Source organism: Erpetoichthys calabaricus, chromosome 12, assembly GCF_900747795.2.
Source record: "Erpetoichthys calabaricus chromosome 12, fErpCal1.3, whole genome shotgun sequence".
NCBI classification, from domain to species: Eukaryota; Metazoa; Chordata; class Cladistia; order Polypteriformes; family Polypteridae; genus Erpetoichthys; species Erpetoichthys calabaricus.
Window position 1 is genome coordinate 6,471,981 of NC_041405.2, and position 27,622 is coordinate 6,499,602.

The window sequence follows — 27,622 nt, forward strand, 5'->3', positions numbered from 1 at the left end:
TTCCAGCAGCAGTTGGTAGGTGCCGGCTGCATTCCGACGCGGACAGGGATTTCCTGAAGGGCGAGAAAACGGGAACAGAGAATAGGCGGGCGGCCTCGAAACTAAAGACACCGGAGACCTCCGAAGTGCTTGTCTGGCGTGATCAGCCGTCCGTCAACTTCATAGTGCGACGCCGAAATGGCCATGAAACGTCTTCTTGTTGTCACCTTGTTCTTATGTCACCTGCTCGCAGGAGGGGCTTCTACAGGTAAAGCATCTCTCTCTCTCTATTACATAGTGTTTTTGCATTTTCATTTTTATATTATCTATCTATCTATCTATCTATCTATCTATCTATCTATCTATCTATCTATCTATCTATCTATCTATCTATCTATCTATCTATCTGGCTCAAGGTGCTTTACTCCATGCACTATATATCATCACACGTCTCGAAAGAACGTCTATAATTTGACTTCTTTCGTATTTAAAACGGTTCACTTCGCATTAGACACAGTGTTTTAAATGTGTGTAAATTAATAATATTGTATTAATTGTAATAGTAATGAAAGTTGTTGACAGATGATTGTGAGAACCTGAGTGAAGTACAGCGGGCTAAACGTTCCCTTTTCCCGGTGAACATGAGACAAAGTTGTGAAGTAAGAATCGGGAAGATAACCGGGCGTTTTTCGCTTTTCTTTCATTTCTTCAGACTTTTCTTATTCTGAGATTGTCCCAGCATTTTAACTTTTTTCCATCTAACTCTTAGAATTTCTGATTTCTTAATGGCATTATACTGTGCTGCGTATTTTTTAAATAGTTTCGGTGAATCACACTATACATGGGCGGGCCAACGGGAGCCCGTGAGGGTCCTTATCACACACGAACATGCTGTTGACAAACTGACTAACGCTATAGGCTCGTTATTTTAAAGTGATAAAGCCCATTCTAGCGCTCACTGAAAAACATTCGACTCCCATATAAAGACAGTGAGACATTTTCGGATTGCTCGGTCGTTATGGCGTCTAACGGTCACAGCACCGGGGTCTGACTCGCCGCCTAACTGATGACCAGACGTACACTCTCCAAGTTTGAGTGTGGAGTCGTCTCCAGGCCATCGGTTTATTACTCAAGACCATCGTACGTGATGTTGACCGACGAGTCTCAGATTGGCCGGGGTGATAAACTTGGCGTCCCGTCCAGAGCGGATTCTGCCCGCACCCCAGGTGCTACGCCCCGCCCCTGACAGCCTGTTTTAGATTAGGATGGTCAATGGTGTCATATGGCGAGTCTGTTGTTCAGTCAACATAACCGGTTCATGTTGTTTATGTAGAAATCAAGGGGATTTCCATTTAACTTTCATTTTCACCAGACGGACACGCGCACGCGCGTTCTAGGGATAACAGGAATCTAAAAGAAATAACGAGAAATCACGTGATTTCAATTCAGCGTCTGCTCGCAAAAAAAAAAAGAGAGGGCGGAGTGAAGGGAGGAGTCGACACAGGGGCGGGGCGGGGGTTGCAAATCAAAACCAACGAAACTCGTCAAATAAGACGCTGCTCTGAGTTGGCTTTGGTTTATATTACATCATTTTGGATGCAAATATTTTTATGTGTCCTTGAAGCAAATGTTAATTAAGAGTGTGAGAATAAGAATACATTCACCTGATGCTTATAAATACCTAATCTAGCCTTAGCAGATCTCGAGGATCCCGTTTAAAGGACGGCATCTTTCTCCCTTTTCAGCTGCCCCAAAAGTCCAGATTTACAGCCACTACCCGGGAGTGTACGGGCAAGAAAATGTCCTCATTTGCTACGTCAGCGGGTTCCATCCTCCCAATATTAAAATCCACCTGATGAAGGACGAATTTCCGATTCCTAACACGACCACCACTGACCTGCAGTTCAACCGGGACTGGCGATTCCAGCTGACGCAGAGTGTCCGCTTCACGCCGCAGAAAGGGCACAGCTACTCCTGCATGGTGGAGCACAGCAGCCTGGACCACTCCAAAGTGGTCACCTGGGGTAAGTGCCTGAGGAAAGGAGATGCAATTGTTGGGGTCGACAGAGGATGATGTGGTGTAGAATAACAAAGGGACTGACCACCCAGGGTACAGACTGATGCAGCGAATGACTAAATATGTGCCATCCTGTGGGCATTGGGCATTAACAAGATTCAGAGAAACTGCAGGCAGGGGAAGGATTAGGGTTGATTTAAAGCAAAGATATAAATCGATTCTGATTCTGCATGGAAATAAAGATTGTTTTTTTTTTTCTATATTTCAGATCCTGAAGTGTAAAATGGACCAAGTGGTGACTGGCAAAATGGGTAAGAGTGGCGGGCAGGAAATGAACACACGTGTCAAATCAATCAATCAGTCTATTTCAGATAACACCTTCAAAATTGTTGTTTAATATATTTACATATGAATGGAGGACAATATTACAGTGCCAATAAAAAGTGTTCACCCCCTTAGAAGTTTCATATTTTTCTTATTATACAAAATTGAATCACAGTGGACTTTAACTTGTTGGCACTGATTATTAACGGAAAACACCCTTTAAGGTCAAAGTGAAAACAAATTTCTACAAAGCGGTGTAAGGTAATTAAAAATACAAAACACGAAATAGATGATTACGATTCACCCAATTTAATACGAGGCACCTAAATCATCACTGGGGCAAGTAAATAGCTTTAGAAGTCCTAGAATTAGTTTAATGGAGGTCACCTGTCTGGGGCTTCAGTTGCTTGTCTTCTAAAAGTACCTGACTGTGTGTGGAAGGACCATCTTAGGCAGAGTCAGGATGGTGGTCTGACCAAAGAGCAAGTCTATCAAAAACGCAAGTCAGGACAGAGCCGGTCAATCCATTAGGCGACATCGGCAGCCACCAAGGGGAGCCATTTATGAAAGTTAAGGGATGTGTGCTCTGGACACTGAGGGGTACCCACAACTGGGGTGCAGAAGGTGTGATAATGATGTTGGTGTTATGTACATGAAGGGGTGTCAGGACACCGGTTCAGGACACCATGGAGAATCCCCCCAACCAGTTGTTGAAGTCTGGATACCTGCTATGGGTGACAAGGGGTGACATCCATCAGCCCCCACATAGGAATCCAAATGGGCACTGAGTCAGGGATGGAGACTAGAAAATACGAATCTAGTTAAATTAATCCTAAAAATAATCCTGATCTCTATCTATAGTGCATCCGGAAAGTATTCACAGCGCATCACTTTTTCCACATTTTGTTACGTTACAGCCTTATTCCAAAATGGATTAAATTCATTTTTTTCCTCAGAATTCTACACACAACACCCCATAATGACAACATGAAAAAAGTTTACTTGAGGTTTTTGCAAATTTATTAAAAATAAAAAAACTGAGAAATCCCATGTCCATAAGTATTCACAGCCTTTGCTCCATACTTTGTCGATGCCCCTTTGGCAGCAATTCCAGCCTCAAGTCTTGTTGAATATGATGCCACAAGCTTGGCACACCTATCCTTGGCCAGTTTGGCCCATTCCTCTTTGCAGCACCTCTCAAGCTCCATCAGGTTGGATGGGAAGCGTCGGTGCACAGCCATTTTAAGATCTCTCCAGAGATGTTCAATCAGATTCAAGTCTGGGCTCTGGCTGGGCCACTCAAGGACATTCACAGAGTTGTCCTGAAGCCACTCCTTTGATATCTTGGCTGTGTGCTTAGGGTCGTTGTCCTGCTGAAAGATGAACCGTCACCCCAGTCTGAGGTCAAGAGCGCTCTGGAGCAGGTTTTCATCCAGGATGTCTCTGTACATTGCTGCAGTCATCTTTCCCTTTATCCTGACTAGTCTCCCAGTTCCTGCTGCTGAAAAACATCCCCACAGCATGATGCTGCCACCACCATGCTTTACTGTAGGGATGGTATTGGCCTGGTGATGAACGGTGCCTGGTTTCCTCCAAACGTGATGCCTGGCATTCACACCAAAGAGTTCAATCTTTGTCTCATCAGACCAGAAAATTTTCTTTCTCATGGTCTGAGAGTCCTTCAGGTGTCTTTTGGCAAACTCCAGGCGGGCTGCCATGTGCCTTTTACTAAGGAGTGGCTTCCGTCTGGCCACTCTACCATACAGGCCTGATTGGTGGATTGCTGCAGAGATGGTTGTCCTTCTGGAAGGTTCTCCTCTCTCCACAGAGGACCTCTGGAGCTCTGACAGAGTGACCATCAGGTTCTTGGTCACCTCCCTGACTAAGGCCCTTCTCCCCCAATCACTCAGTTTAGATGGCCGGCCAGCTCTAGGAAGAGTCCTGGTGGTTTCGAACTTCTTCCACTTACGGATGATGGAGGCCACTGTGCTCATTGGGACCTTCAAAGCAGCAGAAATTTTTTTGTAACCTTCCCCAGATTTGTGCCTCTTGACAATCCTGTCTCGGAGGTCTACAGACAATTCCTTTGACTTCATGCTTGGTTTGTGCTCTGACATGAACTGTCAACTGTGGGACCTTCTATAGACAGGTGTGTGCCTTTCCAAATCATGTCCAGTCAACTGAATTTACCACAGGTGGACTCCAATGAAGCTGCAGAAACATCTCAAGGATGATCAGGGGAAATAGGATGCACCTGAGCTCAATTCTGAGCTTCATGGCAAAGGCTGTGAATACTTATGTACATGTGCTTTCTCAGTTTTTTTTATTTTTAATAAATTTGCAAAAACCTCAAGTAAACTTTTTTCACGTTGTTATTATGGGGTGTTGTGTGTAGAATTCTGAGGAAAAAAATGAATTTAATCAATTTTGGAATAAGGCTATAACATAACAAAATGTGGAAAAAGTGACGAAGCGCTGGGAATACTTTCTGGATTCTATCTATCTATCTATCTATCTATCTATCTATCTATCTATCTATCTATCTATCTATCTATCTATCTATCTATCTATCTATCTATCTATCTATCTATCTATCTATCTATCTATGTTTGTAATCTTGCTCATTGTATAAAGTGCCTTTTGTTATCTTTGATTTTCCTACTTTGCTATACTATAACCAGATGTTGTCTTCCCACTCACCTCAACAACAGCCCAGAAGTCAGAATCTGTCAGTCTTCTTATTGCAGGTGAGATTGGGTGGTCAACCACATTCTCTCCACCTTCTGGATTTGTTCCTATCAGTGATATTTAATATCCTGACAAGTAGTGACACAAACCAAAACATTTTAAAAATGAAGGAGAGCACAACTTCACATGTCTAACCCAGAGATTCTCATTCTCCAAAATTGTTCAGATATGCTAGTCATGATGAACTCTCTGGCAGCCATTTACAAAAGTGTCTCTGTTGGTACACGTGAGCAGGAGCTGGGAGTTGTGCCCTTCAGGCCTTGCTCGGCGCCTTTGCTGTTCTCGCTCAAATCCTCATCTGTTTTATTTATTTATTTTTTCTTTCAGTTTGGTGAACCTGCAAGTCGGCGCAAACTGGATATACGGAGCCTGGAGCAGAGAAGAAAGAGACAAGTGGAGTGTGCAGTTTTCATTCCCTTTCTACACCTTTGTTTAGTGTCGATGCCATCTGTCCTCATGGATCTGAGGTCACTAACTTTGTTAGCAGGTTGGCTGGCCTCAGAGCCTAGAGACTGGTTTACTTGAGGTGGTCAGATTTGCTCCAGTGCAGTAACAAAATGGGAAGCAGGGAAATCTGTATCATTGATGTTACAAAAAAGATGTAAAGAAATAAATTATTTCATTCATTAATTTTTATAACCCACTTTTTTGTAATAGTTTAAGGTTGCAAGTTTCATAGTTTAAGGTCTGTTCCATCACCCACTGTGGCAAGGCAGGACCCAACACTACAGAGAGCGCCCCACTCAGTGACACTCACACCACGTCAGGTACGTTCTGCTTGTTTTAAGAGTTGAAGAGGAAGACCAGAAAATGGTGTCCACTCAGGAAGAACATGCAAATTTCAAAATGAAGGCAGTTCTTCTTCTTCTTCCATAGTTATTCCCATTTTTATAAGGGGTAGCTATTTCTTTTTTTTTGCATAGAGTTTTCCAATAGAGGTTTCCGCAGCTGGAAAATCAATCAGGGTTCAGCAACAGAGCAGCAGCAATGCTTCTTATTCTCTCACCATGCCACTCACAAACCCAGTCCTTCAAACTGAATTTATTAATATACGGTATTTTCCTTAAGGGAGGCATCTGCCTTTGATGATAAGTTCATTCATATCTGAAAAACCTTCTTGATGTGGACCATATAAGAAGAACTATACCCTGACAGTCCAGACACAGTTATTAGAAGACAAGGTAGTACTTGAAATTAAGCCCACAATGGAAGTATTAACAGAAGGAGTGAACACAATTCAAAAAAGAAGGAAAAACAAAACTAAAGAGTCTGTGCTCCTCTGGACTTAGCTTAACTTTTTGAGGCCATCTGCTGAAGTATATAACTACAATCTCCTTATCCATGTCTCATTCTGACTTTTCCATAATTTACTGACCTCCTTTCTTCTTCTTCTTCTACTTCTTCTTCTTCCTTTTCTGCTGCCATCACTACCTCCAAGTCCAGTTGTCTCTGGTCCTCTCCAAGTTCTTCTGACTGAGGTGATGGAAGTTCTACTTAAACTAGCCTCAGGAGTATTAGTCCCAGCAAGCACTCCCTGGTCACCCTGACTCCAAGAGCGACTACATTTCTCAAAGGCCTCTGGGGGAATCTGAACTATCACAGCAGGGTGGTGGTGTTACCCTCTAAGGCCAAGGGATATATTGCATAGTGCATACCTGGTGAGACGTGGCACTCTGGCTAGGTAATCATTTCTCACCAGGGATATGGAAAGCCTTGAAGTTCAGACTCAGCCTTCAGGGGGCCGATGTGTGTGTGTGTGTGTGTGTGTGTGTCAGAGACGAATATCAGCCGAAGACTCCAGGAACAGAAACACAGAGGCCACAATGCTAGATGAACACCATAAAAACAGGATGGCCAGATTACAGTTTGTGAAAAAGGACTTCAAAGAGCCTGCAGAAATTCTGGGAAAAGGTCTTGTGGACAGACGAGACAAAGATGGACCTCATCAGTGTGGAGGCAACAACAAACTGTGGAGATGAAAAGGAAGTGCCCCTTTTCTTGTGCTGTTATGTCCTTTTTATAGCCTGGAGACCCAAACAGCACCCAGGACTCCAGATGAAGCCTCACCAGTGTGTTATAAAACTTAACAGGACCTCCTGTGACTTGTACTCCACACATCAAGGCACTATATGTGAGCCTTATTAATGACTTCTGAATACCGTCTAGTAGTCGATAGCTTAGAGTCCACTACAACTCCTAAGTCTTTCTCACAAGGTGGACTCTCGATTTTCAGACCACCCATTGTGTATTCAAACCTTACATTTTTACTTCCCATGTGTAATTCTTTACATTTACTGACATTAAATTTCATCTGCCACAAATCTCCCAGAGCCTGTATGCTGTTCAAGACCTTCTGTGATGATATTTAGAATTCCAAATTATCTGCTAATCCACCTATCTTGGTATCATCTGCAAACTTAACCAGCTTGTTACTTACAGTATATTCCTATCTAAATCATTCATTTATATTAAAAATAGCAGCAGCCCCTGCTCTGCCCCCTGCTGGTCACCACTCTTAACATCGGCCAGTTCTGATGAGGTTCCTCGCACCATCACCCTCTGCTTCCTGCATTCAACTGTATATGATTTTGTGAAATTTTTAATTTAAAATATTTGAAATATTTCTCCACATCCATCAGTGTTCAACAACATGGTAATGGAATGATAATAAAAACACTAAATACTGTGAAATCTCTTTGTCTTCATATCTAAGTACGCCATCTCTCGGATTCAGTAATGAGATTTCCTCCTGCTGATGCCCACCCAGTTTCAGGCTCATGGCTTTGCTGATCCGCACATCGCATTACGTCACGTCTACTCAATCCACAGAGGATGCCGAGTCTCATCTTTGCTCAGTTACATACTGTAAGCTCTAATTCCTGAAAAAGACAGAAAATGTGTTATTATATTAAGAAGTGAAAATGCACCGAGGCCTTCCCTCAACTTTTGAAAGAAATTAACCAAACCACATGAAAGTCACATGAAAACAAAGTTTCTGTCTGAGATGTCAGATGGTAAAAAATGGGAAATTTGTGAATTTATTGTCCTGTGTGCACATGATGAGTGCAACCCTGAAGCACCCTTTACAGAACAATAGGGAGCGACATCCGTGAGGACAGAAAACAACGAAAACGGGAAAAACCCAGAAAACGTCACCAGAACATCTCAATGGTTACTGCTTCAATGGGGCAAAAACTGGGAAACGCACAGAAAGACCCCAAAAACGGCTCAGGGGGTCAAACCCATGGACAGCATGAAATATTAACATGGGCTTGAAAATGTTGGACTGTGTAGACAATCTGGATATTTGTTAATTAGTGGTGATGGTGAGCTGACTAACCCTATCAAGAGGTGTGAGATAATAAAAAGGTCAAAAATCACCAAAAAAGTGAAATGTGCAGCTTTACCCAGTAACAGTGCCCGTTCAAGAATATGAGCATTGTGGAATAATAAAAATAATTTGAATCAATGTCTCGATGCATGCTCAATAATCCAGGTAAGGAAATCCTAGAAATTTGATTCTGTTCATCTGGACAAAGTTTTTAAGTGGGAGAAATATTTCGAGACTTATCCAAGTCTCTTCATCAGTCTCAATTGAATACAGAATGACCCCACGCTCACTAAAAGAACCTCTCTCAACACAGACCAAGTGTGCCTGCTTTTGGAACTGTGTCTTCAATCAACATATTTCATATACAAAAGCCAGTACTACAGGCAGAAGCACGGGTGTGCCATGGGTTCCCCTGTTTCACCTATAGTAGCCAATCTATATATGGAAGAAGTGGAAAAGAGGGCTCTATCATCCTATCCTGGAACACCACCGAGCCATTGGTTCAGATATGTGGATGACACCTGGGTGAAAATCAGATCTCAGGAGGTACCACAGTTCACAGACCACATCAACAGGGTGGACAAACACATCAAGTTCACCAGAGAGGATATGAAAAATAACAAGCTAGCCTTCTTAGACTGTGAAATTTCCATCGTCAACGGGGGACATTTGAAAGTGGATGTGTACCGTAAACCCACACATACGGACCAGTATCTAAGGTTTGACTCTCACCATCCACTAGAGCACAAACTAGGTGTCATTAGGACTCTACAACACAGAGCTAACACCATTCCCACAGACTCAGAGGCCAGGGAAGCAGAAGAACACCACGTCAAAAAGGCCCTGAGTAAATGTGGATATCCCAGCTGGTCCTTTGTCAAAGCAGGGAGGACACCTAAAGAACGCTCCAAGCGATTCATGAGAGAGGAAGAACATCCACTGCCTAAGCGAAAACCCTTAGTGATCCCGTATGTGTCAGGAGTATCGGAACAGCTGAGGCGCATTTTCTTGAAACACCAGGTCTCAGTGGCTTTCAAACCCCAAAACACGCTACGCCAAAGATTGGTCCATCCCAAGGATCGGGTCCCACGGCACAAACAGAGTAACATAGTTTACGCAGTTAAGTGCCAGGAGGAGTGCCGTGAATTGTACATCGGGGAAACCAAGCAGCCACTGGCTAAGCGCATGTCACAACACAGAAGAGCTTCCTCGTCAAGCCAGGACTCCACAGTCTATTTACATGTACAGGATAGTGGTCACTCCTTTAAAGATGAAGAGGTGCACATCCTGGACAGGGAGGAGCGCTGGTTTGAGAGAGGAATCAAGGAGGCCATTTACGTGAAAAAGGAACGACCATCTCTGAACAGAGGAGAGGGCCAAAGGGTACATCTGTCGCCATCTTACAATGCTGTGATTGCAGCCATTCCTCAACCCTCTATGAATGGCTCACACGTCTACTAATCAGTGGACAATTTGCATATCACTGATCAACTGGCCCTTTGTCAATGGTGCTAGTCTTTGTGAATAAGCAAAGGTACTGTTTATAAGGTTGGGGAAACCTGCAGTCAATTGAGACTGAGGAAGAGACTTGGATAAGTCTCGAAATATTTCTCCCACTTAAAAACTTTGTCCAGATGAACAGAATCAAATTTCTAGAATTTGAATCAATATATTAAATAATAGTTGAACAAAGAATCTTGGACTGAGGACGTTTTGACCTATTTTTGTACTTAGATAAAATGCCTTGATGATTACTATCTGTGTGCATTTGGGTGGATGGAAAATATATTATTATGCAAACTAGCTGATGCTAAGAAAATGTATATGTATATATATTTGCAAGTATAAGAGTTCTTTGTGTTAACCATATCAATGCATTAAGATTGTTAAAAGAGGGAAACCCATCCATCCATCCATTTTCCAGCCCACTGAATCCGAACACTGGGTCACGGGGGTCTGCTGGAGCCAATCCCAGCCAACACCGGGTACAAGGCAGGAATCAATCCCGGGCAGGGTGCCAACCCACCGCAGAAGAGGGAAACCATTAACTGTATAATCATTTTAATAATATAAGTATATTACTAGTTTGTATTAATAGGCTATGGATTAATTGATTATTAATATGACTTACTTAAACTAATGAACTAAAGATTAATTGTTTATTAATAACAATTACAAGACCAGTACTGGCAAGCCCATCCAACATCAAAAGTTAATAGAATCCCTCTTAGAAGCCATAATCAAACCATCAAAACTGGCAATAGTTAAATGCCAGGCCCACACTGGGAAACAAGATCCTGTCAGCAAAGGAAACGAATTAGCTGATCACTTTGCTAAACAGGCAGCATATAATAACACACCAGTCTCTTTATTCCAACAGAAAGATGACAAAGACCCTGATAATCAAATTATCTCTTTACAGAGTGCAGCCACGGACAGAGAAAAGAGAAAATGGTCCAAAGAAGGATCCCTCTCTGATGGGGTCTGGACCCATAAGCAAAATAACAAACCTTTTCTCCCAAAGGCTTCTTTCCCAGGTATGGCAAAAATCGCACATGGCCTGGACCACGCTGGAAAGGATGCAATGACTCAAGATGTTGAAACACATTGGGAAGCCGTAGGTTTCTCCACGTATGCAGAGCAATTCTGCAGACGCTGTGCATTATGTCAAAAATTTAATGTAGGTAAAGGTACCCAGGTAAGTCCTGCCGTCACACCTAACCCAATGGGTCCATTCGAACATCTCCAAATGGACTTCATTGAATTAACACCGTCTAAGGGTTACCGTTACTGTTTGGTAATTGTCGATGTGTTCTCCCGATGGGTGGAAGCTTTCCCTTCCAAACATGCAGACGCCAAAACTGTGGCAAAAGCCTTGATAAAAGAAACCATTCCATGATGGGGAATACCACAGAAATTGCAGACTGATAATGGTACCCATTTTGTGAACTCTGTAATAAATGAATTGACCACTTGGCCTCAGATAAATGTACATCATTACTACAAGTACCATCCCCAAAGTGGAGGTATTGTAGAGAGGTGCAATGGCACACTAAAATCTAAATTGGCAAAAATCTGTGAGCAGACAAATTTAACCTGGCCTGACGCTTTACCCCTGGCCTTAATGGGACTGAGAGGGAGGACACACCGGCAGTTGGGACTGTCGCCATTCGAAATTCTGACCGGACGGCCCATGCCTATAGGCATGGTTATTGGAAATGTCAATCTGGATACTGTGGACAATGATCTTCTCTCCAGTCTTACAGGTCTCCGAGCATCCCTGAAGGAAGTTCACGAGCAGGTTAACCAGGCTTGGCGAAACAGTCCTCCACCAAAGGAGTCACAGATTCCCCTGGGAACCTGGATACTGGTCAGAGACACCCGAAGGAAGCACTGGCACCACCTCGCTGGAGAGGACCGTTTCAAGTGCTGTTATCAACCCCTCATGCTGTTAAAGTAGAAGGACTCTCTGCCTGGATTCACATATCGCATTGCATAAAATGAAACTCATAGTTCTTTTAGTCCTAATCTTTTCTATTCATCTGACTTTGGGACAACAACAACATAAGGACCTTACCACACTGACTTTCCAAGTAGAAGAGACTGCTTCATTTCAAGTTGACTTTTGCGCCATTGCTCCCTGTGGAGGTGGTCTGAAAAATATGTCTGTGTGACCTACACCTATTATGAATCTGACTTCAGTTTTTTGACTAGTGAATCTGAGCGTGGAAATTGGAATGAGGTTTTTGCAAATACAGGACAATATGACTGGGGTTATCAGCCCTGGAAGGCTCTACAATATGGACTTAAGACTCATTTTTCTATAATTAAGGGTCATAATAATGACAAATGCATGGAAAATAATTGTAATCCACTTGTAATAACGCTGAAAAATCCTTCTTTGCATGACTCGGGTATATACGTTTTAGGGGCTTACGTCTCCGGCATTGATACCCCTCTTGATGAATGGTTTATATCCACCTTCGGCTCTTGGGGCCGATGGTTTAAATCCATTTTTGTTTCCCTTTTAGTTACTTTAACTGTTATTCTCTTGATTGGCTGTTGTCTTATCCTGTTAATCCGTTATTTTATCCAGAAGTTTTTCACTGCCTCAGTAACTAAAGCTTATTTCCTCCACACAGAATGCATGCATCTTCTCTCCCAGCCCCAATCCTTTTCTCAGTCCACCCTCGATCAGGATTGTTTTGTTTGAACTATTCTTTGTTCAAAAAGGGGTGAATGTGGAATAATAAAAAAAATGTGAATCAATATATTAAATAATAGTTGAACAAAGAATCTTGGACTGAGGACCTTTTGACCTATTTTTGTACTTAGATAAACAAATCTAAAATGCCTTGATGATTACTATCTGTGTGCATTTGGGTGGATGGAAAATATATTATTATGCAAACCAGCTGATGCTAAGAAAATGTATATGTATATATATTTGCAAGTATAAGAGTTCTTTGTGTTAACCATATGAATGCATTAAGATTGTTAAAAGAGGGAAACCATTGCCTGTATAATCATTTTAACAATATAAGTATACTACTAGTTTGTATTACTAGGCTATGGATTAATTGATTATTAATATGACTTACTTAAACTAATGAACTAAAGATTAATTGTTTATTAATAACAATTACATATAAAAAAATTAAGTGTGTATGCAAAGCTGAAAGAACAAACTTTCAACATTTTTATCAAACTGCTGACTTATAGTCTGTACTCAGGAAAACTGGTAATCATTTTTATTTTCCAAATGTCTGTGATTTTTGTTTAATCAACAGTAATAGGTTCTTTCACTTCTTCTTAAGTTGTTTTGAACAACTGTGTTGTAATATTACTAAATACCCCCAAAAGAAGTGTGTAACCTTGTCTTATGACAGACTGTCATTGTAAGATGTAAATCTCTGTTATAAAATAAAGCTCACCCCCCCAAGATGGGGCTATTGCTGGTAACAGTCAGTGACACAAGCTGACAGGGGCTGCAGTGGTCTGCTCACCAAGAATAAAGAAATTGCTTTTTTACTCTATATCTGCTGTCTGCCTGCTGTTTGCCTTGAACCTTCGTCCACAGCATGGCAAAGGGCACCATATAAATGTAAAGTGTTATTATTATTATTATTACAAGGGACGATCAAAAAGTTTCCCCACTTTTATATTTTCATTGTAAACGGTGAAGGCAGGTGGAGGAGTAATTGGGCATTAAAAAGTTGGCATGACGATGGGAAAATTGCATCGCAAACGAAGGTGACAATATAGAAAAGTGATGCCATTTGTGTTTGAAATCCTTAATAAATAGACTTAACAAAAAGTATGGAAACTTTGTGAACATTCCTTGTATTATTATTATTATTATTATTATTACTTGGGGGCTTTGCCCCCTGCTCGCTTTGCTCGCCAACCACCCCAGCCTGCACTACACGCCAGTCACTTCTCGTTTCTGCTGCTCGCGTATGTGGATTTCATTTTCACCAAACAACCAATCTTTTAATTCTCGCAGATACGCCTCTTCACTTTTTCCAGATGGCAACACGAAGTAGATGATCTACTAGTCTTCGACTTAAAGTTTAAATCTGAACAATATATTCGATCTCATTTCACTGTTCCGTTATTTCACTGAGTAATAATTTCCATTTGTTTGCGCTAATGTGATCTTTGCTATCATTTTTTTTTTTTGAGACTTTTGAATTTTCTTACTTCCATTATCTCTAACCTGCTCTGCATGTGTATCACGCCAATGTTTTTGAATTCTTTACAATGTTCTACTTTGTCATCTACTCTTTGTCTTTTATTTCCGGCTCAGGGCGTGGTCTCGCGGGACGTGAAAGTATCTCTCTGAGAAAGTCATGTCTTGTTTCACGCTAAAAAGTCGGGTCTCATCCCAGGATTATTTTTTTATTATAATAGAGAGATTTTAATTATTATTATCAGTAGTAGCAGTTTAGCATCATCCTCACAAATGTATTTGTAGGACAATAATAATTGTCTACTACAATAATAAACATAACTGTCCATGTATGTGTGTGTCTGTGACCAGGCCCTCTGAGCAATCTGATTGGTCAGGTTATCTTTTGGTGCCTCAGTGGCTGTGATGATGACACGATTCTTTAGGGGTGCGAAGTTCAGTTCGTGACTGAGACAATTGTTTTCATTTTTATAGCAAAATCGGGAGTTGTCTCCCTTCAACTTTCTCTTATACTCAGATATGGGGATGGATATTTGAGAAGTAAACCGCAAGATAACGATTATATTTTTATATTATGTACATTAAAGAACCATCAACAACAAATCAAATCACATTAATAATATTGAACAATTAATATAAAAGTAAAGTTGAATAAATCTAACGCTGCAGCTGCATAAATAAAAGGTAAAGAACCACTTCAGGTTAGCGGAAATAGCCCACAAGTTGACAGAAGTCTAGGTTTTGTACCGAATACATGTATGCAAAATTTGGTTGAGCTAAGTGAAAGCATACTTACAGTAAGTTATCGTGTTTACACACACAGACAGACACACAGACATCATTCCAAAAATGGTATATTCGGACTCGGGGAGGTGTAAAACATCGAGATTCAGCAAAATCTCGAAATGGAATTTTTGGAGGAGTCCAATACTTTCCCCATACTTCGTAAACGAGAAAATTAGGGAGGTCTAAAACATCGAGATTCATCAAAACCTTGACATCAAATTTTTGGACAATTACAATACTTTCCCTATACAACGTATACGAATGAGTAAAAAGGAGTTAAATTAGGGCATTTCAGGAACAACAAAGTTACTAAATTACAGGCGCACTTTGAATCACCTTCAAAGATGGGAAGCATCCATGAGAATATGAATGGGGTTTGTAGAGCGGGTCTTGAGGGTTTGCCTACCATTGGTGATAATCAAAAAACAGACAGGAGGCGAGCGAGGAGTCACAAAAATGACAAGAGTCCGAGTAGCAGGCAAAATGGGAACAGGTTCGAGAGAGCAAGCGCCGGGCAAGAGACATTGAAACACATGAGGATATGAGGAAAGACACAGGGAGAAATATGCAGGTGCAAAAGATATCAGTATCAAACAGTTTTAAATTTAAAACAGGTATGCGCAGCTAGTAATAATAGTAAGAATAATCTCCAAAAGACACCTCTGAAGGATGACAGCATACCCTTTCAAAATTCCACATTGGTTGAGCTGTTTGCTGAGGTCCTAAATGGCAAAAATACACTCAAATAGTTGTAAAACAAAGAGATTTCAAAATATTTTTGATAAGTTAATACATAAAATGCATAAAAACATTCTATGAAAAGGAATTTGTGAGGGGTGGAGCTAACAAGTATGCTGAGAAAAATAAAGCGAGAGGCTGAAAAATAGTATTTGTTTCTACAAGGCTTTATAAAGGCAACAGTCTATCTATCTATCTATCTATCTATCTATCTATCTATCTATCTATCTATCTATCTATCTATCTATCTATCTATCTATCTATCTATCGGGTGGTCCATCCATCCATCCATCCATTTTCCAACCCGCTGAATCCGAACACAGGGTCACGGGGGTCTGCTGGAGCCAATCCCAGCCAACACAGGGCACAAGGCAGGAACCAATCCCGGGCAGGGTGCCAACCCAATCAGGTGGTCCAGATCTGCTTATTCAATGTTTCATTACTCTATAACTTATTAAGTTTATTACATAGAAAAATCACCCGAAAAATCCCGGACCATCGAGAAGTGTGCGAACTGACGACATGAAGAATCGTCTTCGCGCCGAACTGGAATCGTCCCCGCATAAATAAAAAGTCATCCAGACGATCTGGATCTGCATAATTAGATCTATCTATTGATTGATTGATTGATGAATTGTTGTAGTTTTCAGCAAGGAAACCATTTGCAAACTTCCAGCGTTTTATACTGCAAATCAGAGAAGTGAGAACTTTGGAGAGTTTCAGGGGCATTCACAGCAAAATAAGCGTCAGATGTCGGGATTACGTAATTTACTTTCAACAGCCATGTTTGAATATTAAGTGCATAACTCTTGTAGACACCTATCTTTTATGTTATTGTAATATTCACAGAGATTAATTCGCTACAAATAACAACGTTTTACGTTGCAGAGTTGGGGTTATGTGTGTAGAGACTGGGGTGTGGTTAAGATCCTATCCGATTTAGAAAACGATTAATACCTGCGAATAAAAGGGTCAACATCCAAAAATGGAATACAAAGCCAGGAGCGAAAGGGTCACTTAGCCAAACCCTGTCGAGCATATTCTGCCCAGACACGGATTGAAACGTCATTCTGATTGGCTGAAAAAATCATATGAGGGCGGGGCTCGCTGCAGATTATATTCCCAAAGAGCGCACAGCCTCATCATTACTTTTCAACTGATCTTGAAGAGCGTTTCTCAAGTGGGTGCTGCTGAAAACCCCAAAACTATTTCAGCCATGAATTTCCTGGTGGCTTTTGTCGTGCTTGGCGTGGTGTGCTGCAGTGTAAGCGCTAAAGAATGTAAGTCTTTAATTCTTTTTTCTGTTCTCTATTCTGAATTCTGTTTTATTGTCAAGTATTTTCGGTTGCGGTGTGTCAATCTGTTCGCACGCTGCCGGTGCGGGTCTTCATAGCAGTTTGTTCTTTAATTACCAATAATACTGTTATTGTTGTTGTTGCTTTAATTAGGGTGATTTTTACATTAGGGTACGTGTGACTGTTATTGAGACATGGGGCTCATTTTCAAGTGGGGGCACATCCTACCTGTCCAGGTATGATAAACACTCGCTGACAACGACATAATGAGGGGCTGTCAGCCCTGAAAGGACACTTTAAGCCCCGAGACGCGCCACTTCTCTCTGGGTCAGGATTTCATTGCCAGTGACGGTGCTTTTCTTTACTTTCGATTTTGAGATGCGATGTTAAGAGGCGTTGGGCAGCGCACTCGGAGACAGCCCTGAGCGAGTCTTTGTAAATGTTGACAGAAAAGAGGAATCCAGAAGGACAAGAAAATATCTTTATATAAAAGATACCGGTCGCCCTGGGGCGGGTGACACTTGTGGCTTGGATTTCGTGACAACGTGTCGGTTGGTGGGGGTTGGGTGTTTTGGCTTTCAGGCCTGAGGCTTGGGGCACAAGTGCCACCTGAGCGTCTGAGGAACCCCTGAGGTGTCACGCTGGAGTAAAGGAACTAGAAGGTCTCCCCAACGTCATCGAGCGACTGTCAGATTTTGTGAACCCGACATCATTATGGGTGTGAAGGGGGGGGGTCACGTGTTGCGTGTTTACTTCAAGTTTATTAAAATCTTTATACACAATTATATTGCGTTTCTTTAAGTGAGCTCAGTCACAAAACTTGTAATATTAAATTATAACTAATTAAAAAGATAGTGAGATGTTCATAATAATGATAATATATTTTATTCTGTTCTGACATGCAAGGCCAAAAAGGCCACTCGGCATGTTTAACAAATAAAACACATAACATGTTAGCAAAACACAATGGAACTATTACGAGGCACTAGTAAAAATATTACAAAAATCCCACCCGTCCATTTTCTAAACCTGCTTCATCGTGAGCAGGGTCACCGGGAAGCTGCACCCTCACCCAACATGCAAAGAGTGAAAGGCAGGAACAATCCTTGGACAGGGTGCCAGATCATCACAGGGGCACCCCGACACACCCTCGCACCTACACACACGGGCACAATTTAAAGCCACCAGTTACCCTGACCTGCACGTCTTTGGGTATATGGGAGGAAAACTGGAATACATGAAGGAGGACGCAGGAAGAACATGCAGACTCCACACAGTGCCCTGGCATAAGAAGCAGCGTTAAAAAGCAGGAAGGAGGAAAGTGTGAAGAGATGAATGTTACACCATGGCGGTGGTATATAGTGCCTTTCACATCTATCTGCCATCTAAGAGCTGAGAGGTGGCCTGGAGAAACAGCAAGACACTTCTACAGGGCCATGTAATCAAACTACCAAAACCACATCATTGTTTTCGAGTGTGCATCGGAACATCTACGAACGCCTTCAGAGGATGTGACACACAACTGAGAGCATAACGCAAGAAATCTGGATATCTATTGGGCCTGATTAGTGTCTGTCTGTCTGTCTGTCTAATCCTTCCAGCTGCAGTAAAATTGAATTTCTGTGTTTCTACAACACAATAGTTTTTCTACCATTATATAAATCTGTCTAATCCTACCAACTATGCTCAAATTAGATAGATAGATAGATAGACATTTTAGCGTAGTTGGCAGGATTAGATAGATAGATAGATAGCCTGTTCTATCTATCTATCTATCTATCTATCTATCTATCTATCTATCTATCTATCTATCTATCTATCTATCTATCTATCTATCTATCTATCTATCTAATCCTGCCAACTACGCTAAAATGTCTATCTATCTATCTATCTATCTATCTATCTATCTATCTATCTATCTATCTATCTATCTATCTATCTATCTATCTATCTATCTATCTATCTATCTATCTATCTATCTATCTATCTATCTAATGACTATTACTATTATATGGCATCTTTCATAGGAAGACCTATCGTGGTTTTTTAGAGAGAAATGTGGTATGTTAATCTTATATAGTGCCTTACATAATCATTTGACCACTATATTAATGTATTTGGGGATAATAAAAGTTAATCTCATTTAATTTATTTGGCACCTTTCACAGTTTACGTTTCTTATAAATTACACTTTATTGCTATGGATAAGAAGGAAATGTTAGTCAGTGTTCATGATATGTGCCTCTCGTTAATATTCCAGTTTATCCATCCATTATCCAACCTGCTACATGATAACCACAGGGTCACGGGGGGTCTGCTGGAGCCAATCCCAGCCATCACAGGGTGCAAGGCAGGAAGCAAACCTCGGGCAGGGCACCAGCCCACCGCAGGGCGCACACACCAAGCAACAATTTAGAATCGCCAGTGCATCTAACCTGCATGTCTTTGGAGTGTGGGAGGAAACCCACGCAGACACGGGGAGAACACGCAAACTCCACGCAGGGAGGACCCGGGAAGCGAACCCTTACTGCAAGGCAACAGCGCTACCCACTGTGCCACTGTGCCGCCCTTACTCCAATTTATTCTTATAGATAATACAAAGTGTTTTATAATCTTTTTAATGTTGTGCCTTTCTTTGGAAGCATCATCAGTAGATAGATGGATATTTTAGCGTAGTTGGTAGGATTAGATAGATAGATAAAGGCAATATATTATGAGCGATAGACAGGTAGATAGATAGAACTTTATTTATCCCCAGGGTGAAATCTGGCACAATGATGATGAAAATGGAGATAAGACAGAGGTGCCCCCCCCACGAGTCTACAGTTGTATTTTGGTGTGGGCTTCAAAGGTGGGTGCCTCATAGATTTAAAGTAGAAGGGGAAATACAGCAAGGCTGTTTCATCCAAGTCGCTGACATTTTAAAACAAAATGTCCACTTTTTGAAATGGCTGTTTGTTTCTTTCTTAAGTGTTGTTTGCAGATTCTAAATGAATGCGCCGGAGCGTTTCAGAGACTCTTGTGGTTTACTTTTGTGCCCTGTGAAATTTTTCAGTTTGCACTACGTTTTTTTATACACTTTGTTTTTCAGTGTTTTGTTCCCCCTCTTCAAATCCTCAGTTTCACTTTCGCCCTGACTCAGAAATTGGCAGGCATCTCTGCTTACCAGCTTTGCCAGCTGGGCACACCCTTTATGTGACTGCTTGACTTCACTTCAAGTTAATTCCTGCGAGGCTGTCAAGGCTGGTTGGACATGGCACAGTGGCGTTGCCTCCCCACCGGTGTTTAGTTTCAGTTTTGTCACCGTGTGGCGGTTGGTTCTTCATTTGTATTGTTGCCCTGGTGAAGACGTGCCCTGGCTAGTTCAGCGGGTGCTTTCCATGAATTCACGTGATCTTCGCCAGGCTTGTGTACTTTCAATTTGGCAGAAGGCGGGCATCATTAAAGAACAACAGTCATACTACCGATTGGTGAGAGAAAATGGCGTCTGTGAAATGAATTACTGCATAGCAAAGTAACCATTGGGAACTGTAGGGGACGCACCCTAGCAGACACTGAAATCAAAAGACAAAAAGCAGCAAAATACAATTGTTTTTTAAAAGATAGTCAAAATGACATACGGTAAGAGACAATCCTAAAATGTTAAGATCCACATGATCCTGTATTGGCTCCAGCGGACCCCCGTGGCCCTGTGGTTGGGATATAGCGGGTTGGATAATGGATGGATGGATAATACTGTAAAAGACAACAGGGGTCCCCAGGAATCCCAGCAGGAATGGACGGTTGTTTACTGGGCTGGGAGGCCTTTTTAATGGAAGTATGTGGCATTCCGCCCAAGTTGGTTAGTGGGACCTGTCCTGGTTGGGAGACCATCACCAGTATAGACTCATGGGGGTTGTAGTTTTGGTGGACAGCCCTGTTGGGGTCCTTAGGTGCCAGTACGGGGAGACAGACTCTGCTGTCATGGGGAGGTTCTGCCTGACCCGGAAGTGTTTCCTGGATGCAGTGTAATAGCACCGGACGTGCTCCCAGTTTTAGCATAAAGGAAGGTGGTCTGCTTCACCTGTGAAGTTGGCAAAGGAGGTGAATGAAGCTCACTGGGGTGGAGTGGAGAAGGGGAGAGTCATATTAGTGGATCTGTACAAATGTATCTGTGGCAAAAAATCTCATTATTGGCAACTGGAACGGTGCCTGGGCTTTGGGGTGCTGCAACGCCCCCTAGTGGTTCACAATGGACAGCAGTGTGGTTTGATGTCAAATAAAAAAACATGAAAGCCTAAAATTTCCATGCTTTTAATTTATAAAAAATATACAGCGCAGAGCTTGATATTCAAGTGTGTCTGACACTAGAGGAATTTCCCGACAGGTTAACAACCAATGGGGGGATTTTGATGGCTTTGGGGGATTTTATCATAGGGTTTAAAAATAGTTTGTGCGATCCTCATCACGGACCGTCTGATTTATCTCACTGTTTACATTTATTCAATTTGTTAAATTGCTGTTTCTGTATACAAACTGAAACCCAGCCTTAAAAATTCGGACTTGAGCGTCAGTAGGCTTTGCACCCTGGGAACCAAGTGACCCAAACTCTTCTCTAACATTTCAGTAGTTATTTATCGCTCTGATGCTGATCTCTCTGATCATAAAATATGCTAGCAATTGGTGAGAAGAATTCATGATTAATTGCAGAATTACGGTATTTGAGGGTTCCTCTTTCTCTTGCATGATTTGCCTCAAAAACTAATCAGCACATCGTCATCTCATAACAGGCCTAAATTTTCCAGTTTGCTCTTTTTCCGTCCGGCCATTTCAGCTCAAGACCGACTTCAAGAATCTGTGACACACAGACAAACACCCATCATCGAGATATCGATGTCTTCTGTACCAGGGGGCCCTAAAATGTCGAGATCCGGCAAAAACCAGAGATCAACAGCTTTTGCTCCTCCCCCATAAACGATAAGTTATGGTGGGCCAGGGTGCAAAGCAAAAAATTGACACATTATGAAGTTATTACCATGTACGTTTGTAAATTCCAGAATAATTCGAGACGAAAATTTTAAGTCAGGCTTGTCAGAAAACGTCATTCACCGTTGTGAGAGTCCATGGAGTGGACAATAGCAGGTGAACAGTGAAAAGTTAACGTTTATTTTCCGTATTTAATGGACAAGTCAAAAGAACTCGAATTTCAGGTGTCACAAGCTCCTGACGCTTTAATTTTCCAAACATTTTTTGGTTTGTTGCAACTTTTAAGTCTGTTTTCGTGAATAAAATATGATTAAATCAAACCTGTTAATTAACGATTATATGATTTCAAAATTCCCGTTGTTCTGATGATGTCTCACGTAACTGGGCAGACTTTGTATTACTGATACCTGTGGACTAATCTGGAATTGGACAGCCATATCAACAGCCCATTTGCTCCCACAACATCCAAATCTGTTTTGTTTGTGCTTTCATCACGTTTGGTCTATTTTAGTTATTATTGTAATAAACATTAGTTTATAATGCAACAAAAGGAACAAATGTACTGTTTGATGATTCGATTTCAGCAATTACGTGTTCCGTTTTAGCAGCCCCACTAATGTCTCCGAGATTATGGGATTCTGTCGACTCATTACGTGTCACATCATTAGAAATTTGCCTCATTGGATGTCTGAAAAATGTGGAAGTTTTGAACGCTAGCTAAATAAATTTTATTCTGAAAATAAACAAGTGGAGAAGTTGATTTTGCTGCCGTGGTGGACTGATACATGGGAGGGTTTGCCAGGTCTTGGTCTCAGGTTGCATCTAATTATCCATGACTTTTTATTTTTTGTGTGTATTTCAGCTAAACCAAAAGTGCAGATCTACACCAGAAATCCAGGTGTGTACGGGCAGGAGAATGTTCTCATCTGCTATGTCAGTGATTTCCACCCTCCCAATGTTAAAGTTCAGCTGTACAAAAATGACGTGAAAATTCCCGGAACCAAGACCTCTGACTTGGCCTTCAAGAGGACCTGGGACTTCTTCCTGATGCAGACCGTCCCTTTCACACCCCAGAAGGGCGACATTTACTCCTGTGCGGTGGATCACAGCACCCTTACGGGTCCTTCAATGTACACATGGGGTGAATATCTCCTTTTAAAGCTGAGCACTTCTTTGTGGCAGCCAAATTATGATCGCCTGGGGTAGCCATTTAAAGTTGTTTGCTTTGCATTTGCCTGGTCGTAGGGGGGTACTTAACCTGGTCACGATTCTTGTTTTGAAAGGTGGTGAAAATGCTAAAAGTTCAAACTGTTTTGTTAAGGATTGGACCAAGGAGTTTAGCCAAACCTGAAAATGATGAGAAAATGGGGACAATGAAGTGGGACTAACACTTGAGCTGAGCAGCGAGATTGAGGGAGGCACTTCATAATGTCTGCGTACACAGAGAGAGCGATGGAGAGACAGTTCAGGGGGTTTGGGTATGTTGTAAGGGCGCCACCCCTGGGGAGCTCTCCCTGGAACTACTCTGGGCACTCCCCACCAGGAAGCGCTAGAGGAATTATATCTCTCAGCTGGCTTGGGAAGACCTGGGAATTCTCCAAGAAGAGCTGGAACCTGTAGATGTGGACAGAGAGGTCTGGACTTGTTGCTTGTCCTCCTGCCAAGGCAACGCTAGCCAGGAAAAGTAGTTTGAGATGAAGATGATAAGATTTATACATATACAGTACTGTGTATATACTAGTGTATATATATGTGTGTGTATATATAAGTATACAGATATATAATATATGTAATATACAGTATATATATATAATTGAGAAGCAGAGAAGTCGAACGAGGTACTTTATTGCATACCATATAATCTGGAGGACTAATAAGGGGTGTATGCCAAGACCCACTGGCACAGCAGGACATTTCTGGTTGGATTGTTCTGTTCCCCTGGTATTATATGGTATGGTTATATTTTATGCTCATCCTCCTCTCTTCTGTTGTGGTTAACCTCACACCACCATAAGTCAAACTCTGATTTATTTCACAGGCCTCAATGCTTTAGGTTTTGGGGTTTGTACATAGAGACTATCCACCTCTTCAGCAGCTCAGCTTATTCTCATTTTGTATGAAGTTTGTTTTCATGAATAAACCATCTTCGAAAAACAGAATCTTACTGGAATGTAAAGTATTGTGCAGCACGATACCTAATGGAGCTCCTAGATGATGGGTGCAACCACTGTGTGTGTGTATGTGTGTGTGTGGTGTTTGAATGTTGTTTTGGATGTGTCTGCCTCTCCATTTCCACACACTTGGTCCTTTTGGAGTTGACCGGCCACCTGTCATGCAGTTCTTTGTGTCACTGCTTGGCCTGCCCACCATTTGTCCCTGCTCAGCTTTTAAGCCTGGCTGTGCTGTCATTCTTTGTTCATTGCTATTTGGCTGACCTTGTGTGTCTCCAGCTGGTTAGTTTTCTTCTAGGATGTCTAGAAAAGCCTCTTATGTAAAATTCCTTATTCTTTGAAGAAGTGTAGTGAACGGCCTTCTCTTAACTGTATCCCCCAAGGCCCAAAGACGGGTGGAAAGTTTGATCCCACAGCCTTCTAAACTGAACTTTATAGATTATGGGGTCAAATCCTAAACATCCAATCACTGCCTGTGTGGAGATTCAACCTTCTCCCTGTGTCAGCATGGATCTTCTAAGCACATCTTCAAAGATGGGTGTGTTAGGTTCACTGTGCAGGTTGCACAGTATGTAGTTGTGAGCATGAGTGGGCTCTGCTTTGCACTTTGCAAAGTTCCAGACTTTTTCCTGCCTTACACCTGATGTTGCTGGGACAGGCTTCACCCTTCTGTAAATGAATTGAATGGAATGTGTTTACTAATGTGGGCAGTGCTGTGGCACAGTGTGTGGCACTGCTACCTGATTAATCCAGCATCCAGGGTTTGATTCTCCTGCTTTCTCACTGTATGATATAATTTTAGACTATTTACAATGACATATGGTAGTTATTCTGTTGGTGTTGCATGTCTGAAATAAATGAAGCCTGAGGAGTGCAGAATTGTTGTTTGTGCAGAGTTTTATGCAGTCCACTAGGAGCAGGTGTGTGGTTGCTGTCATACAGTTGTGTCCTTCCTCCATGTCTTTCTCTAACTTGGATTTTCTGCTTTTTCATTTGCAGAGCCTGATATGTAAGGAGACCCCTATTAGGTATGTATTGATTTCTATATATTGTGGAGATTTTAGTCTGTTATAACATAAAGCACCCCCCAGATGATTTAAAAGCCCTCAGAGGTGACTAACTAACCCACAGTGGAAATTTTCAGATCTGCTAAAGTTGACGTCACCTTATGCAACTTCTAGTTTCAGATTTGCTGATTGCGTTGCTAACAAAGTCAGTTTAAATGACTGATAATCACTGGGCATGTCTACTCTACCGACCAAGTGGTAGTCTACCGATGCAGGTGTGCTCGCCCCTTTTTCTGATAGCCAGTGCACTGGCTCTGTACGAAGGGTCAGCAGCTGGCAGCAGTTCAGCAGAAATTTCTGCCCCCCCCCCCCCTCCCTTTTTACGTGGCCATGTATATCACAATTATGGGAGCACACCGCCAACTGCGGCCAACTCACTAAAATACCGTATATACTCTCGTATAAGTCGGGTCTTGAAACCCGAAAAATCAATCATAAAATCCGACCCTGACTTATACGCCCGTTCGAAATTGCAACACTTAATTTTATTTGTTACATCTTCTTGCCTCCTCCAATCTTGCATCAGTTTCTCAGACACATCGAATTTTTTTGCATTTTTTTTGTTACCAATTTTTTTCGCTACTTCAATGACGTTTAATTTAAAACCAGCTTCATATTTTCTTCTGATCGAGCGCTCCATCGTAAATAAGGGATGCTCTTACGATAGAGGTGTATGAGGGTGTGAGATACAAAAAAACACAAATCAGTGCAAACGTTATTTCGGAATAGTGCGGGTATTACCGTGCGGTCACGTAGGGACAATACACAGAAACAAAAGGCCGTGTGCTCCGTGGTTACTCTCTCAGGTGGGCGTTAGCATATCGTAATCTCTTGGACCGATAGTATGAGTGTTCCACATTCGACATACGACCAACATTTATAAAATACCTGAAATTATACTGTAAAATCAAACCCGACTTATCCACGCGTATATACGGTAATGTAAATGAAGGCTATGACAGAAATTCTCTAATACCACATGGCCTTTGTAACAAATGTGCAGCTCCTTTACAGTTTTGCCATTCATTTCACAACCTCTCTTTTTTGTTTTACATCCTAACTCGCTAGTCATGTGACATTCACTTCAATCTGTGCCGTCATTGGTCAGCTTAGATACTCCCATCATCCTTCAGTAAAGGAGCCCTTCTGCATGTTGCCTGTGTTTTTCCTTTCTTTGTCAAGTTTCTGTGAATCATTTCTAAGCATAGTTGCCACATACTGAGGATAAGCCCTAATTACTGTCTTGTTTTTTTATTTCCACAGTTAAGAAGAAGATCTTCAATCTGATTTTGATGAACTGCTTGAACTTCACTTTTTCAAATTATCAATAGCTATCAATAATCTGGTCATTTATTATAACTTCTTTCTCTTCTCCATAAGATTGGAATGGCTTCTTTTTTTTAGTACTTTCTTTGTTTTTGCTTGAAATGTTTTGCGTCTGACATCTGCACTGCAGAACTACCACCCAAGAGAGCCGAGATGGTGGGAGCCTGGAGCGCCTCTAGAGGTGAGAGGTGGAAAAGCAGCCAGCTCCATCCAGCCGGTCTGCACCCTGCCAGTCTGCCAGTCAGGGAATGAAGAACTGATTTGTCCAATCAGATACCTGACTGTTCAAGTGGGCGGGGCTTGAGTAATTCCTAGCTAGACAGCTTGAGGTGGCACCGGGGTCCCTGCTGGCCGAGGCTCGTATTTATCCACTGGGTATAAACTTTGCTCGTAGGTGAAAGGAGAGAATTTCTTGATTTTTTCTTTAAAATAAATTGTGGTAGTAGTTCAGTTAAGATGAATATATTGTTTTTCAAAGTGAGTCATTATAGTTGTTTGAAAGTTCTGATTGTGGAGGTGCAAATGCACAAAAACATTTAAAAACAACCTTTAAAAGAAATGTTTGACATAAAAACCTAAGAAAAGAATAAAAATACAGCATAGACCCCCAAGCAATATGTTTTTACTGTTTAGTAACTCTGAATTATTTCCTCCTTTTGTTTTTTAAATTGCACAATAAAAAAGATTTAGTGAATCCCACAATAAATTGAATAAAATCATAATGGAGGAAAAGGTGTGTGCCTTTCTCAAGCACTTGATGTAAAAAGTATAAAATTTTGTAACGAGTTTGTAATTGTCCTTGTTAGCCGATAGCCAAGGAGCTGTAGTGCAGGGGGGTTTTTATTTGTATAAAGAACCTGAAGCCCCCAGTAATTTGGAGTGAAGGGATGTCTTTGTTTTCTGTTTCCAAATTAGGGGACTATTAAGTACTTTTAAAATGAAATCAATATGTTTCTGAACATAATACAGTGAGAATAATTTTCAGTAAATGTTAAGATTTGTGAAAACTTGCAAATAGTACTGTAAGTATGTCCTTACCAATAAAATGACTCTTCAGAGGTCACATCTTTCTGTCTCGTTTTTATATTCTCTTTTATTTGGAGAGGCGGCCATTCACACCACTAGTCACTGATTTGTTTAGCTAAGAGCTCGGCTGTCCACATATCTCAGTTTCAAGGTGTCT

The 27,622-nt window shown here is 41.5% G+C and overlaps 2 protein-coding genes across 2 annotated transcripts; both read left to right on the top strand.

Moving 5' to 3' along the window:
* LOC114661787 (beta-2-microglobulin-like) lies at positions 1–5,698 on the top strand. The gene is made up of 4 exons (XM_028814987.2): positions 1–247; positions 1,725–2,003; positions 2,265–2,307; positions 5,396–5,698. The coding sequence occupies exons 1-3, from the start codon at positions 178–180 to the stop codon at positions 2,276–2,278; spliced, it is 363 nt and encodes a 120-aa protein (XP_028670820.1). The 5' UTR covers positions 1–177; the 3' UTR covers positions 2,279–2,307; positions 5,396–5,698.
* Positions 5,699–16,727: 11,029 nt separating this feature from the next.
* On the top strand, positions 16,728–27,096 carry LOC114661788 (beta-2-microglobulin-like). Its single transcript, XM_028814988.2, has 4 exons — positions 16,728–16,895; positions 22,738–23,016; positions 25,046–25,074; positions 26,377–27,096. Exons 1-3 carry the CDS (start codon positions 16,832–16,834, stop codon positions 25,057–25,059), a joined length of 357 nt encoding a protein of 118 aa, XP_028670821.1. The 5' UTR covers positions 16,728–16,831; the 3' UTR covers positions 25,060–25,074; positions 26,377–27,096.
* Positions 27,097–27,622: the final 526 nt, after the last annotated feature.